We start from the raw sequence: 14,245 nt of genomic DNA, 5'->3' as shown, positions 1-14,245 counted from the left end.
TATCACCGCTATCAGAGGCACACTGCTGCTGCTGCAGCTCAACCAATCAGCTCTTCCTCCTGCCCTGCCTCTAAACCCATACATCACCCAGTGCCCCTCCCAAACGACCCCTCTCGTTTTTTAGCCTTTTTCAAATTTGAGCTGAGGATGGAGTCAGCTAAACTCAAGGGGTTTAGTGCCCTTTAAGTGCATATCGGCTAATGTAGGAGGCCTGGTCTTAATTGCTGGCCACACCCACTTTTTTTATTAAAATAGGCATCAACAGCATTTTTTTTAGATCAGTGGCATTTTAATTAAAGGTCAATATCAAATATAAAATGTTAAACACAGGCTTCTATAAAAAAAATTATTTGAATTTTATTGGACTTTATATTAGAGTATTATACTCTTTTTTTGTGCATTACAGAAAGAAAACAAAATTTTTCAACATATGTAAGAATATTTATGAGCAAAAAATCTTTCTTCAGAGACCAGTAATTCAGTGAGCTAAAGCAGAGCTATATAGAAACACCGGAGCACTTTTTTCTGAAAAAAAACGGCTCCCCTGGCATTCATTCATACTTGACTTTTTTTAATTAATGAAAAAACGATTGAATGAGACCTTTAAAAGGACAATAATATTGTTTATTGCAATAATTTCTGGAACGATATATCCTCCACAATTCTTTTTATTGTGACAGGCCTAATTATTGTTAAACTAACAGGGATATTAGAGAATTATTTTAGCTAAATATAATTAATTATTTAGTTATCCACATCCAAAAAAACGACAGTAGCACTTTAAAATCAAAATAGAGAAAATATCCTTTATTTAAATTGGGGGACTGTTACTTTTACTGAAGTAATAATTGTTTTATCTTTTGAATCCATGGTTTGGTGACTTCATCCATATCATAAAATTCTAATTTTTATTTCTCATATTTTGTGTTTTTCACACAATAAAAACCATCCTCCTTCCTCCTTCCTCCCCTCCTTATGAGTCTCTCTGAACCCTCCGTGACCACGCCCTACCTCTCCAAACCAAAGGATCTACGCTTTCAGCTTATTATGCAGATTTCATGGGCGGGGTCCTGACAACTGACCACACCCACTGTGCGCGTTCGCGAGAGTCGTGCCCGCGCCCGCGTGCCCGTGCCCCAACACAGCTCAAGAGCGCCGTGTGGCCTGTGCTTCGTTTCCCCTGATCTCTGCTCGGCCAGGCGGGGGTTCGTTTTCTCAACCCGGCGAGAAACGAGGGGGCGGAAGAACACAGAGAAGAAGGAGCGCTGCTGTTCGCCTCTGCACGGCCCCTCTTTTTTCGGGAGTTAATTTCAAACCTCCAGCCCGGGTAAGAGGACCTACTTTTTCTCTTATGCTGCGAGTCCGCCTGGCTGAGCTCAGCTTCCTCTTCTTGTTTTTGTTTATTTGTTAATTTTAATGGAGTCTCTTAATAGTTCTATGTATTCTGTTGGCATCACGTGGCTTGGGCCAGCGTGTTTTTTGGCCTGGGTTCTGTCAGACGCAGCGCTTTTTTGCCCCGTTGTGCCACGCTGGTGTGTGTGTGTGTGTGTGTGTGTGTGTGTGTGTGTGTGTGTGTGTGGTGCGCAGCCACTCCCCACATCATCTCCTCCAAAATCCAAATCTATTCCTTTCTTCCCTTTTTTAAAGTGTTTTAACAGCTTTCTTACACACTTAACCAAATTACACTAATCCCCTCCTCGCGCCGCCTTTCATTTCTTTTTGGACAGCAAGTTAATTATTTACAGCTGTTTCCAGCTGCCCTCGTTTTTTAATTATTACTATTATTAAACCTGTACATTTGTGAGGCAACTGTAGTACCCCTATATTAATGCATTAGTGTGTGTTTGTGTGTGAGGCTGAAAGAAGGCTGGGCGGATTTGGTTGTTTGGAGCTCTTTGCGTTTCTTTGTCTGATATGGAGCAGCAGCAGCGCGCGGCGTGGCCCAAATCTAATTTAGTCGCACAAAGAAAGAAAGAAAGCGACGCAAACCGTTTGCAGGTGTTCCAGTCTCACGCTGGCAGCCTGGCTGGCCTGGTCCCTGCGGTCAGATATCCTCCGCTCCTGCTCTCTCTCTATATCTATCGGTCCCCCTTTGTGTGCCCCTGTTTCCCCTCTGTTTTGGACTGCGTTCAAGGTAAAACTCAGCTTTAGCTGCTGCTGCAGGTTTACTCAGCGTGGGCTTTATCACACTTTAAGCAGGCCTCCTGCTTGGGCTGCATATGATCCTAATGGGGTTATTGGGAGGGAGGGAGGGAGGGAGGGAGGGAGGGATGGGAGGATGGATGGATGGATGCATATGGCTTCTAATAGGATTACTGGATACATATGGGCCCATATGGGTGGCTTTAATTTTTGGATTTACTTGGGTCTTTTAGGCACTATTGGTCCTAATGGGTGTTCTGAGTGGATATGGATTCTAGTGGGTTTAGTAAATGTACTGGGAGGGATGGATTATAGGTCCTACTAGGTTTTTTTGGGTGTGTACAGATCTGAGGTTCTATTGGGTTTAGTGTATAATATACTGGGGTAATATATGTCCTAATAATAGAAGAATACAGTGTGCCTCGATCCTAGAGGGGTTACTAAGAACTTATTAAGATTTTGGCCCTAACGGGTTTACTGGATACATATCTAGTTGATCTAGTTGCTTTATGGAAAGGTATATTGGTCAAAACCGTTTTTCTGGATATATATGGGACCATATGGGTGGCTTTGCTAGGGTGGGGACTATCGGTCCTACTGTTCTTTTGGGTGTGTAAAGGTCTGAGGATTGAGTTGATTTACTGGTTGGCTATGAATCCTAGTGGGTTAAGTGGCTGGTATATGGGTGAAATATATGTCCTAATAATAGGAAACACAATTTTCTGGGTGTGTATTGGTCTTAATCTGGAAACACAATTTTCTGGGTGTGTATTGGTCTTAGAGGATTGAGTGGAAGTGAATCCTAGTGGCTTCACTGGGACTATAAGAATATAGTGCACATGGACCCTAGAGTGTTTGATAAGATATTACTATCATTCTGACCCTAATTGGTTTTCTGGGTACCTATGGGATCTACAGTATCTTCACAGTAAATTCACCAGTGTTAAATCAACACTTTTAGTGTTAAATTAACACTGTTAGTGTTATAAATCAACACTGAGAGTGTTGATTTTACACTAACAGTGTTGATTTAACACTGGTGAATTTACTGTGTTTACTGTAAAGGATATTGGTCCAAATAGCTTTTCTAATTACATGGCTTACCATATGTTTGGTGTTACTAGGCTGGAGAATATGTCCTTATGGTTTTTTTTGTGTGTGCACATAGGACATAGAGGATTTACTGCATGCATAGTGGGTTCACTGGGTGACTATGGATCCTAGTGGGTTTTGTGGATGACGCACACTGGGGGAATACAATGTGTATCTATTCTTGTGGGTTTATTAAGTGAATATTGGTCCTAAATGGGGTACTTGTTGGTTTTGGATTTACTTTGGGAGTATATATCCTAGTGGTTTTACTTGGATGATGTGTGTTCTGGTGTGTCTACTGGATGAATATTGGACCTAATGGTTTTACTGAGTACAAATGGGACCCAGTTGGTTAATTAGGTTTAACTGGGAATATACTGTAGTATCTAGAGAGTTGACTGGGTCCATAGAGATTCTACTGGAATATTTCCTTGATGTCTGTGGATCCAATTGGGTTTATTAAATAATGTACTGGGGGGAATATACATTTTAATAATAGAGAATATAAATATAGTTTGTGTTGACCCTAGTGGGTTTAGTAAGTGGATATTGGTCCTAATACGTTTTATTGAAACAAATAGGTAATAGTTGGTTAAGTGGATTTACATTTAGTAATATAGGTACTATTGGGGGGAAACTGAGCAGTTTACTGGGTCTGTACAGGTTTTAGTGGGTTTACTGGGTGCATGCGGTTTACTGGGAAAGTATGGATTCTAGTGGAGTTACTCGTGAATGTGGAAAACTGGATTTAATCTTTTTGCAGGTATTTGATTTTGTTGTACCACACGTAGACAGTACTATCTAAAAAAAAAAAAAAAAAAAACCCTAGTCTTGACTGATTACTGTCAGTGCCTCTGGGTCTCTGCTTAATAGCTGAGCGTTAAACAGGAACATTGGTCAGCTGATTACTTTTCATGTTTGGCCGCAGTTGGCTCTGGCCGTGGCTGTAAAATCGAGAAAAGGACAGTTGGCTGTTCCTGAATAGATGTTTGAGATAAAGGGTGATGCATTTTGCTCTAACCCTCTATGTCTGGCTGAGCAGAGAGAGTGATTGAGCAAGCGATTGAGGCTGAGGCAGCAGGAGAAACATGGTCAGGGAAGGAGATATGAAGTCCGGGGAAGAGCTGACACTAAGCTACGGGAATTGTGCTGACTGCATCAGGGGTGGTTCCTCAAGTTTCTGCCTGAAATCCCTTGAGAGATGGAGGAAATTTGTTTTTTGAATTTACCTGAGTTGGCAGGCCTGTGCTGAGGCTTCAGGGGATGAGCTCATGTCTGTGGGAGAAGAGTCAGCTGGCTTGCATTTTGTAAGGTTTTGGGAAATCAAATGGATCTGAAAAAATGCATTGCAGGGACCATATTTATTAAAGGGCCCAAATTTTGAAATGTTCTTTTTGTTTATAGATGTTTAAAAACATACCCTTTGCTCCTCAGTCCATACAAATACAGTCAGTTTTGTTCGATCAGCTTCTTTACAAAACTGCTGACTCATCAAACCTGTATTAAGTGTTTTAACTTGATGCTTATTAATGCTCAACATTTAATACATATGTTATAGGCTGATCCTTCTGTCTGCACTCTGCATTCATTTTATTCATATTCATTGTGCAGATCTTTGAAAGCCAGTATTAATTCAGTATTAATCAGCAGCACATCTTTTAACATGTTTATGAAACGCTTTATTATTTATACAGGGCTCTAGAGTGCGACCAATTTGGTGCAACCTAATTTCTTAGTGGTGCACTACAAAATTTTTTAGATCACACCGGTGTGACCTGCCAGAAAACAAGTCTATGAAAGTTTCCCTGCGGTTCACTAGCACTAGCCAGATCCAGTTAGCAGTGCTACTTAGCCCAGGTTAATAGCGCTACTCGGCCCTGGTTAGCAGGGCTACTCGGCCCCGGTTAGCAGCGCTATCCAGCACCACTAGTTGGTCACAGTTAGCACAGGCTAACTCCCTTATCCTCTGTAATTCATCAGAGTAGCTTTACTGCTCCTTACAGCCCAATGGGTTGAATTTAAACATAAGCACTTTAAGCACTAACTTTGTTTTCAGTAAGTTGCCTTTCGTGTAAAACTGTGCTTCAAATGCGGAACATTTATATTAAACAGTAGTAAATGTATAGCAATGCAGGGGCTAGGGTGAAGCGGTAAACCTGCAGTGTTAAATGCAATGCGGTTGAAAATTTGGGTGCAACCAAACTTTCGGTGCACCAGTGCAAAAAGTAAGTCTAGAGTCCTCTTAACACAAATCGTAAATAATTTATTTATTTTAATAGATGAAGTGCATAAACACCCCACACAAATACACATGAGAAGAGGAACTCTGCTTAAAATAAAATGCAAGTAAAATGCGATAAGGGTTCTTTAGGTCTAGAGACTGTAACTGCTTAAGATCTTTACATATTTCTTAACAGATGCAGGAGACACTAATCTAGATTAGTTGATTTTCTTAACATTTTAACAAAGTTTTTTTTTTAAGTTTGTCATCACCGGTTCATGGGCATATATGTTTTATTTTTAAGCATGAACAATATTATAAAGCTACATTTATTAAAATAATAATTCTTCAATTTGTTTTTGAGAAGTGCCATACAAAAGCCACTCTTCGGTTACAGACCCTTTTAAAAGTCTAAAAATTGTGATAAAAATATATATGATATAAATATTCTTCACCAATTTAAAGGCTTTTCTTCACACCCCCGCCCCTGTCTTTCTATGACTAAGTTGAAAACACACTCTGTTGCTAAACTTGGCTCTAATACGGGGGTGGCTTGCGGTTCTGTTTTGACATTTCCTGATTGGTTGCAAGTATCTCAAAATTTATTAACACCTCAGTTTATCTTCTAAAGCAGATGAAAACTGAATGCTGAACAAGGATAATCAGTAAACCAGTGGATTTATGCTCTAAATACCGTTATGAATAAATTCTGGTGACAGATGTTGGATTATTCGCTAGAAACGTTTTAATTAGCCATATGCTGCCAGACCAAGTCACTGTGACGGTAAGTGGTGGAAGGAAATAACCGATTTGGGTGACAGCTGCTGTAAATTTCTGCATTAAATGTGGGACTGTCACAGTTTGATAAAGGGAAATTCCACTAATTTGAACAGAATTTGCTCATTAAGGTGTAAACGGAGGTATTCGTCGTGGATTGGGGTGTAATTCTCAGTTTTGGAGAAACTTGCTGAGTCAGAATTGTTTACAGTGATGCTCATGGAACAAGACATCTGAAGATTTAAGTAGTTTTGAAAGCTTGCTTACAGCAATGATGTTTTATTATTGCTTTTTGAGGGCTTTGAGAAGTTTTTGGTGTTTTTGAAAAATACATATTACTGGCAAAGAATAGGGCAAAGTAATTAGTCCACATAGAAGCTTATTTTTCAGATTTACTAGAGATACACATTAAATTTAGTGTGTTTTCTTTATTTTAAAATGTTCAGCATTTGAAGATTAATACTAAAGTCATCCAAACTATATAGATCATATGGAAAACACGTTAAATTCGTAAGTAAACAAAAAAGTTAAAACTAGAATGATTTATATTACATAATCTTTAAAGTAGCACCTCTTGCTTAGATGACTGATTTGCACATCTTGGCTTTTTTCTCAGTCAGCTTTAGGAGGTAGTAAAATGTTGTAAAATGTCCTATTAAATGTGGGAAATGCTGCTATTTAGTGAGGAAATATGTAATCTGTTATGACCAGATTACATATATGGCCAGTTTTGGAGACGCAGGTCAAGTTGAGTGTATACTGTGTGAGTGATCCCATTTCCTTTCTCCCATTGTGTTTCTGTCCCCAGTAATTTGTTTAGTGCTATTAATTGACAATTAGTTTACGAGCAACAATTAACAATGACAATTATTTAAAATTGTTCTTGTCTGTTACATCTAGGAATCATTGCAGTCATACTTCATATTGCTATACCTCTAAAATATGCAGAAATTGGAATGGAATGGATTTCCCCCTAAATGTAGAGCGCCAGACTAAGCATGACCCATAAGCTCTGTGTTGTAGAATTAATATAGGCCATGTGATGTCAAATGCTTCGAATTAGGCTATATTTTGAACGCCTGCCTAAAGCTGTTTATTTGGAGTCCCATCGGTTCTGATAAGGATCTTCTGTTTGTGTTTTCTCTTTAGACTCGCTGTTCTTGAGGAATGGAAGCCGAACAGAATCAGGAAGTTCCAGAGGCTGTCGCAGAGTCGCAGGCCGAAGATAAGGAATCGACCTCCGCCAGTCCTCCAGAGGAAGAGAAACCACAGGTAAAAATATCTGAACCAGAGATGGAGGCCACAGAGAAAGTGCCAGAGGTGCAGCCTGCAGAAGCCAACTCGCCCCCAGACTCAGTCAAAGTAGTCGTGAGTGTGGAAGCAGCAGCTGAGGAACTACAGGCAAAGGCTCCAGAGGTGGAGAAGCCTGCTGAGGTTGTGGAGCAAAAGGCCGCTGAAGAACCAGAGAAGAAACCAGAAGCTTCCGAATCGGAGCAGAAGGTGGAAGCAGGGGATGCTGGAAAAGCAGAGGCTGCAGCTGCACCAGAACCTACTGCAGCAAAGGAGGCAGAGTCAACAGAGAAAGCAGGTGGTGAGGCACCAAACGCAGAAGGTGAAAAGCCACCAGCAGAGGCTGAGGGGGACAAGGCAGAGCTTCCCAAAGAGGCAGCGCAGCAGCCAAAAGAGCCAGAGATTCCAGAGTTCTTCGGCTGGTTCCTGCTTTCAGAGGTTGAGGAGAGGATTAAGTGCTCCACTATGGACTTCATCAAGACCCTGGACACTCTGGAGGCCTTTAAGACTCATCTAAATGAATGTGAGTGGACAGTGGGTTAGTGGGTTTGTGGGTCTGTATCTCAACTCACTATGATCAGGGCTTTCATTGTCAGAAGTGATTAGAATGCCAATTATGAACTAGTCTACGGATTTATTTGTTTATAATTATTAAAATGCATTGACAGTGTAGCTTTTAGGAATCTTTTTGGTAAGAATGTCACTCTTTTTTAGATAATCAGCTCTTTTCAGTTCTAATTGTGTTCAGTTTCTTTTGTTATACTAATATCTATCTCAGTGTTCGCAGTAACTCTTGTATCAAAGCCATTAGCAGTGCCAGAGTTGCTCAGGCAATCAGTAAAAGCAGTCATGGCCAGAAAAAAAAGAAAATCCATCCAAACCACTCTGTTTTTCAAATAAATATATCTGGCTTTGCATTATAATATTTTCATTATAATTTTATTATAATATTTTGTTCACTCCACACCGCTTGTGGAAAGACTCCTAGCAATATGAAAGGAAAGAAAGGCCAAACTAACTCCAAATAACACGGGCTAAAAAAAATAGCAAAGCGTACACAGTAGAAGTAAACGAGAATTGGTTATGGGCCAGTTTCTGCCAAAAATGCTGAATCTGATCAAATCGTGTAACAAATCTAGCCTGAAATAGCCACACACGCACTGTATCATGTGATTTAAGTGGTGTGGTTCTTCCTGTGGGTGTAGTTTTAAAGAATTTTAAGCTTGATGGCTTACTTTTACATCCTCATATTAAAAAAAATGGCTTATTAAAATCTTACTGTTTTTTTCTGTTTAACTGTAACATTTCATTCAATGAACCATATATCAACCGTTTCTCCCTTTTAAAGGGAAATTAGTTATTTTTGTGTCTTCATGAATAAAGAGATCTATGTCTGGGAAACAGCATATTTAATCCAGTTGGAAATGGAGAAACATCTGACTTCTTTTTAGTTTCCTTTTTAAGAAATTAAATCTGACTTTTAAATAATTCTTTTTAATAATGTCTGTATTATTATTATTATTATTATTATTATTATTATTATTATTATTATTATTATTCTTTTCTTTTAAGTTACTGGCGAAGCCGAGAAAGAGGTGGACCTTGAGCAGTACTTCCAGAACAAAGGGCCGCTCCACTGCACGACCAAGTTCTGCGACTACGGAAAGGCAGAAGGGTCGAAAGAATATGCTGAACAACAGGTCAGTTTCAGTGAAGGTCCATTTTTAGGGGGAGGGGAAGTTGGTGGTTAGTGTGTTACTTGTGACTCATCCTTCCTTTCCAAGAAGAAATTAAGAAATTGAATATACGTAGATCACAGCTGAAGAAAAAAGGTTTTCTGAAAGACTTCTGAGGCTTTGACAGCCTGCCAAATTTGAATGCCACTCTATTTGGTCTCAACAGAATTTGTAAGAATATCATGATGCTAAAAATGGCTTTGCAAAAAGCCTATAGCTGTGTACAGCTGTAGGTTACCAAGATGACATTTATTTAGTACTGACTTGATGCACACAGTGGCTTAGTTACTGTGCATTATGTAGAGATGTGTTTTGAGTTAAAATCTGGTTTGATCCTTTTGCATTATTAAGTGTATCATCCCAAACTTATCCAAAACCAAAATAGCAGGTATAAGAAGTGCCACAGGCTGTGGTCTGGACCAAAGGTCAAAAATTGGATCTGACCAAAACAAATGGTCTAAATCAACTACACCATGGTTTGTGGTATGTTTGCAGTGTTAATACTTTTTGTATGGTTAAGACTTTCCCATCAGTTATAGGAAGTTAAGGCAGGCTGTTATCAGTCAGTAAACAATAAAAGAAGAAAAAGTACTGCTGAGCCACACATTGCCATAAAAGTGCAACAGTTAAAATTACACTCACTGTTTCTGTGTCTACTGGAACTGCAGATTAATTCTTGTTTATAAATAAATAAAAGGAATCTGACTAATTCTGCCACGCAATACACATGCTATCAAAGCGATTCGGTTTCTGGCGAGGAGGCAGAGTTCAGCATGACATCTGGAAAGGCAATTAACTGAACTTGCAACTCGTCCACAGTTCTACACATTCTGTTCTACAAATGAATCAATGGCAAATATAGGGAGACTTGTACCAGCAGCTAATGCAGCTGATGACCAGATGTAGGAAAGGTTTGTAGAGCATTCACTATGGGTGTAATGATGCACTCTGCTTACAATGCGATTTTGATTTTCTCACAATATTTGGAACAAAATTTGAACGACAATTTTTTTTCTTCTTTTTACGCAAGTGTATAAAAAGTAAAAAATGCTCCTTGTATAAAAGCTCATTGTACTGTTCTAAGTGTAAACAAACTAACGTGCTGTTTTACTACTTAATTAATCACATGTTTGTTTAGGCAATCTAGAGTGAATCTATTGTTGTCTACACGGACAGTAACAAAGGAAATATAATATTACTCTAATTTAATTTTTTTTTTTTTTTTTTTTTGTATCGTTAATTGGTGCTGGGTGATTATGGTCTAAAAAATGAGGCTGAGTCTTTATGCCGGTCTCAGCTGACTGCTTAATCAGTCCTGATGCAGACCAGCTGGGACAGGCAGGGCTCCCCCGCCTCCGCACGTCATTGTATGTTAAGTCGCGATGATCCTATTTTGAAAATCGCATTAAAACTGTAATTCGAATGATCCGAATTAATCGTGAAAATCGCCCAGCACTATCTTTACTAGTTTACTAATATTTCTGTTTCTAGGTGACTTCTACCTTAATTTGGTTGCATTAAAAAAAACAGGTATCTTACTTTTCACTCCAATACGTTACTTAAAAATCTGCTGTACATTTTGGCTTGTGAGAGCTGGGTGGAGGATCTGTCGTCTCTCCTGGCCCAAGAGAGTCAAAGCCTGGAAAGCCAAAACTTGTGCAGCAACCACAATGACCCCCATCCCCATCCACACCCCTCCATAGCCGGAAAAAATTACTGATGCATCCTCTGCCCTTTGCTTACGCCCACTGTTTCTTTGGCCTGCACTAGCAGAACTGCGACCTCTGGTGCTCAAACGATGTAACTGCATAACATTTCAGAAACAGAGACAAGCAATCTTTCAAATACTTATTTCCTTCCTCCCCTCTGTAGGTGGTGAAGGACGCGCTGGGCAATTCGGCGGAGCTGTCCGTCGTGGGTCTCATGGTGACCCCTCGTACGTTCGGAGCCCACGTGGCACTGACCACAGAACAGCTGCAGCTGTGGCCCGAGGGGGCCGACAAAGAAGGCGTCCCCGAGGCCTCCCTTCCCAGTGTGGAGGCCCTCCCAGTGGGAAGCCGTGCTCACGTCACCTTGGGCTGCGCTGCGAATGTGGAGGCAGTTCAGACTGGCCCGGACCTCCTGGACATCCTCGCCCAAAAGAAGGGTGGTCAGGAGGCATCTACTGTGGAGGAGCTGGAGCTGGGCACGCTCTCCTACCTGGGCGGGGGCCGCTGGTACCTGACCTTGAGGGAGGCGGTTACATGCGACACCACTTTCTCCAGCTTCTCCGAAGACAAGCGTCCAGCAGAACCAGCCAAGAAGGAGGGAGGCGAGAAGAAGAAGAAGCCAAAGTGCTCCATTCTGTGAGGGAGCTTGAGAAGAGATCCTGATCCCCAACCCCACCCTCTTTTCCAGTTTGCCTGAGGCTGGTTTTTTCCCTTGTATATGTGCGGTTGATTTTTCTTGTGTGATTGCCGTGGGTTTTGTATGTGTGTGTATGCGTGTGTATGTACTATTTCAGCTTTAGTGTACGCATAGGGCTGGGGGAGTTTTTGGTACATACTGCAAGCCCCTATCATTCCAAAGCAGCCTACTGGCCCCCAGCCCTCCCCATTAGCAGGTGCCTTCTTCCTCCCCTCCCTTTCGCTTGGCAGCGCAAGCTCCGAGGCCTTAGAATCTGCCTTAAGGTCATTTCTCACACCCTGCTGTAGGTCATAGTTCACTCGTTAGGTGCTACTACTAGCTCACTCGGCTTTGGCCGCTGCACTATCTAGCCTATCTGTTCTCTTCTGCACTGCTGTATTCAGTCAGTCTTCCCTTGCACTTGAAATGAGGTTAGCTTAGCTTAGCTTAATTACTGGGACGTGTTTAGCTCTGTTCATTAGTTTAGTCAACAGCTACACAGCTTTGTGGTCACCACCGGTCACTTTCTTTTTGTTTGTTTTGTTCTAATTTTGATTAGTTCTGGGGTGGGTTTCTCAAAAGATTCTTAGCACTTAGATTAGCCTAAATGGTCGAGTGAGCTTCACACTGAGCACTCTCTCGCCATATTAAGATGTTCTCCATGCTTAGATGCTTTTGGAAAACTGGGCCCTGTTTTTTGTATTTGAGCAGACTGGAGTTCTAGAAGGTCAGGTTGTCAGATTCTGCAACTTGACAGCCAATATCAGTGCCAAATTGTACATTTTTTGGCTCATTAATACTCCTGTTTGTTTAGTCTGCTTCATGAATTTGCTTATGGTTTAATACTGTGTGTTTGTTTGTTTGTATGACCTGACTGACTGACTGACTGTTTGTTTGGGTGGACTGGTGAGAGCGTGTGTTTGTGTGTGTGTGTATGCACATGTTTTTTTTTGTTTGTTTGTTTGTTTGGAGTATTTGGTGTTTCTCTTCTCTTTTTGCAGTACAATAGTATTATTATTCCTATTATGACTTTTGTGATGAACTTCATTAAGACTGCATGCCGCATCAAAAAAAAAATTTAGCACATTTCAATTTCAATTTAGACATCAACCTCCAATACACAGGCATTTTTTACTTCACTTTTCCTCTCTGTATCAATCATTGACCACACATTCAGTCTTATTCTCAATGAGTGAAACTGTGAATGTCTTTTCGGAAAGCCTTCATGCGGTGCTGCAGCAGTAGCCACTCCACAGGAGCTTTCTTTATGAATGAGCCGTCTAGCCATCATGTTATCTTCACTTAATCATCATCTTTTCTGCTGATCTGAATGGTGATGCAGTATTATCGTCGGTACTCATCCTTCCTTTTTAAGGAAAAATTCCAAGAAGTTGAATACCTGTAGATCATGGTTGAATTTTGAAAGCCTCTGAAGTTTCGACAGCTTGCCTAATTTAATTAAATTTGGTCTCATCTTGGTCTTAACAAAAAATGCTTTGCAAAAAAAGAAAAAAAGCCTATAGCTGTGGACAGATGTAGGTTACCAAAATGTCCTAAATTTAGTACAGACTTAATGCACACAGTGGCTTATTTACTGTGTATCATTAAGAGTGGTGTTTAAGTACCAACAATATCTTTTCGGCAAGCCTTCATGTGGTGCTGCAGCAGCTGTCGCTCCATGGAAGCTTTCTTTCTGAATGTGCAGTTTAGCCAGTATGTTAGCAAAAACGTTAGCAAAAATGTTAGCCAACACGCCACAATGATATCTTCACATAACCAAGATTTTCTACTGTCGATTCGAATGGCGACCGCCAGCACTATCGTTGGTTAGTTATTCAGTCGGTTTAGCTTTAGAGCTAGTGTCACACAAGCAACGTTCTTTCCCTTCGCTGTCACTTTCGACAAAAGGTGCACTCTGAATACTGTGACTGGCCACTGCCTCCTGCCTTTCTCCGCAGTTGGGTGCTCGAAGGCAGCAGCTGTGCTCATGTAGGCCTCCGACACTATGAGGCGCTATGTTTTTTGCACTTACATTTTTTTTACGTTTGTTTTGTACACTTAATAAAAGAATTTGCTTGGCTCTAAAACTGTGTCCGCTTCTTTCTTTCCTTTTGTTTTCTTCTACAGTCAGCTGCGGCCTTTACACTTCCTCATTATGGGGTTTTAGGCTTTTCTTTTCATTTTGCGTTTTGTTTCAGTCTGTCTTCCAAGCACATAATGTGTGTGTAACCATTTGTTTCACATGGGATTTTGCACTAAAATAAGCTGCTCTATTGTGTGGTGGCACACCAGTGCTGACTGTGTTTGCACTATTGATTTGTGGCAGGGAAGGGCTGGGCCGTGAATGAAAGTAGTAGAAAAGAGCATTTCCTGATTTCTGAAGTCAGAGATGAAGCAAGATGCTTCTTTTTAAAGTAACTGAAATTCTCAGGCATGGTTATAGGGTCATTTGCATTAACTTTAAATGTGCTCCTAACTGATAAGTTGCAACCTAACCAACCTGATATGAAAATCCTGAAAATGAAGCCAAGGATTTGCTCATGTGCAGTTTACATGTAGTTATATTCAAATACTGAGTATCTCTGTCCAAGTTCAGTTTCAA

The 14,245-nt window shown here is 40.6% G+C and overlaps 1 protein-coding gene across 1 annotated transcript; it reads left to right on the top strand.

Annotated features, from left to right (window-relative positions):
• The first annotated feature begins 1,107 nt into the window (after window positions 1-1,107).
• LOC103043047 (2',3'-cyclic nucleotide 3' phosphodiesterase) lies at window positions 1,108-13,730 on the top strand. Its single transcript, XM_007256259.4, has 4 exons — window positions 1,108-1,327; window positions 7,382-8,045; window positions 9,095-9,222; window positions 11,131-13,730. Exons 2-4 carry the CDS (start codon window positions 7,400-7,402, stop codon window positions 11,605-11,607), a joined length of 1,251 nt encoding a protein of 416 aa, XP_007256321.3. The 5' UTR covers window positions 1,108-1,327; window positions 7,382-7,399; the 3' UTR covers window positions 11,608-13,730.
• Window positions 13,731-14,245: the final 515 nt, after the last annotated feature.

Source organism: Astyanax mexicanus, chromosome 19, assembly GCF_023375975.1.
Source record: "Astyanax mexicanus isolate ESR-SI-001 chromosome 19, AstMex3_surface, whole genome shotgun sequence".
Lineage (NCBI taxonomy): Eukaryota > Metazoa > Chordata > Actinopteri > Characiformes > Acestrorhamphidae > Astyanax > Astyanax mexicanus.
The sequence above is the reverse complement of the archived record's forward strand: the minus strand, read 5'-3'. Positions and strand labels throughout refer to the sequence as shown.

Coding starts and splice junctions, on each gene's coding strand:
- LOC103043047 (XM_007256259.4), top strand. CDS start 7,400: ATGGAAGCCGAACAGAATCAGGAAGTTCCAGAGGCTGTCGCAGAGTCG. Junction 8,046..9,094: donor TAAGACTCATCTAAATGAAT/GTGAGTGGACAG, acceptor TTTTCTTTTAAG/TTACTGGCGAAGCCGAGAAA. Junction 9,223..11,130: donor AAGAATATGCTGAACAACAG/GTCAGTTTCAGT, acceptor TCCCCTCTGTAG/GTGGTGAAGGACGCGCTGGG.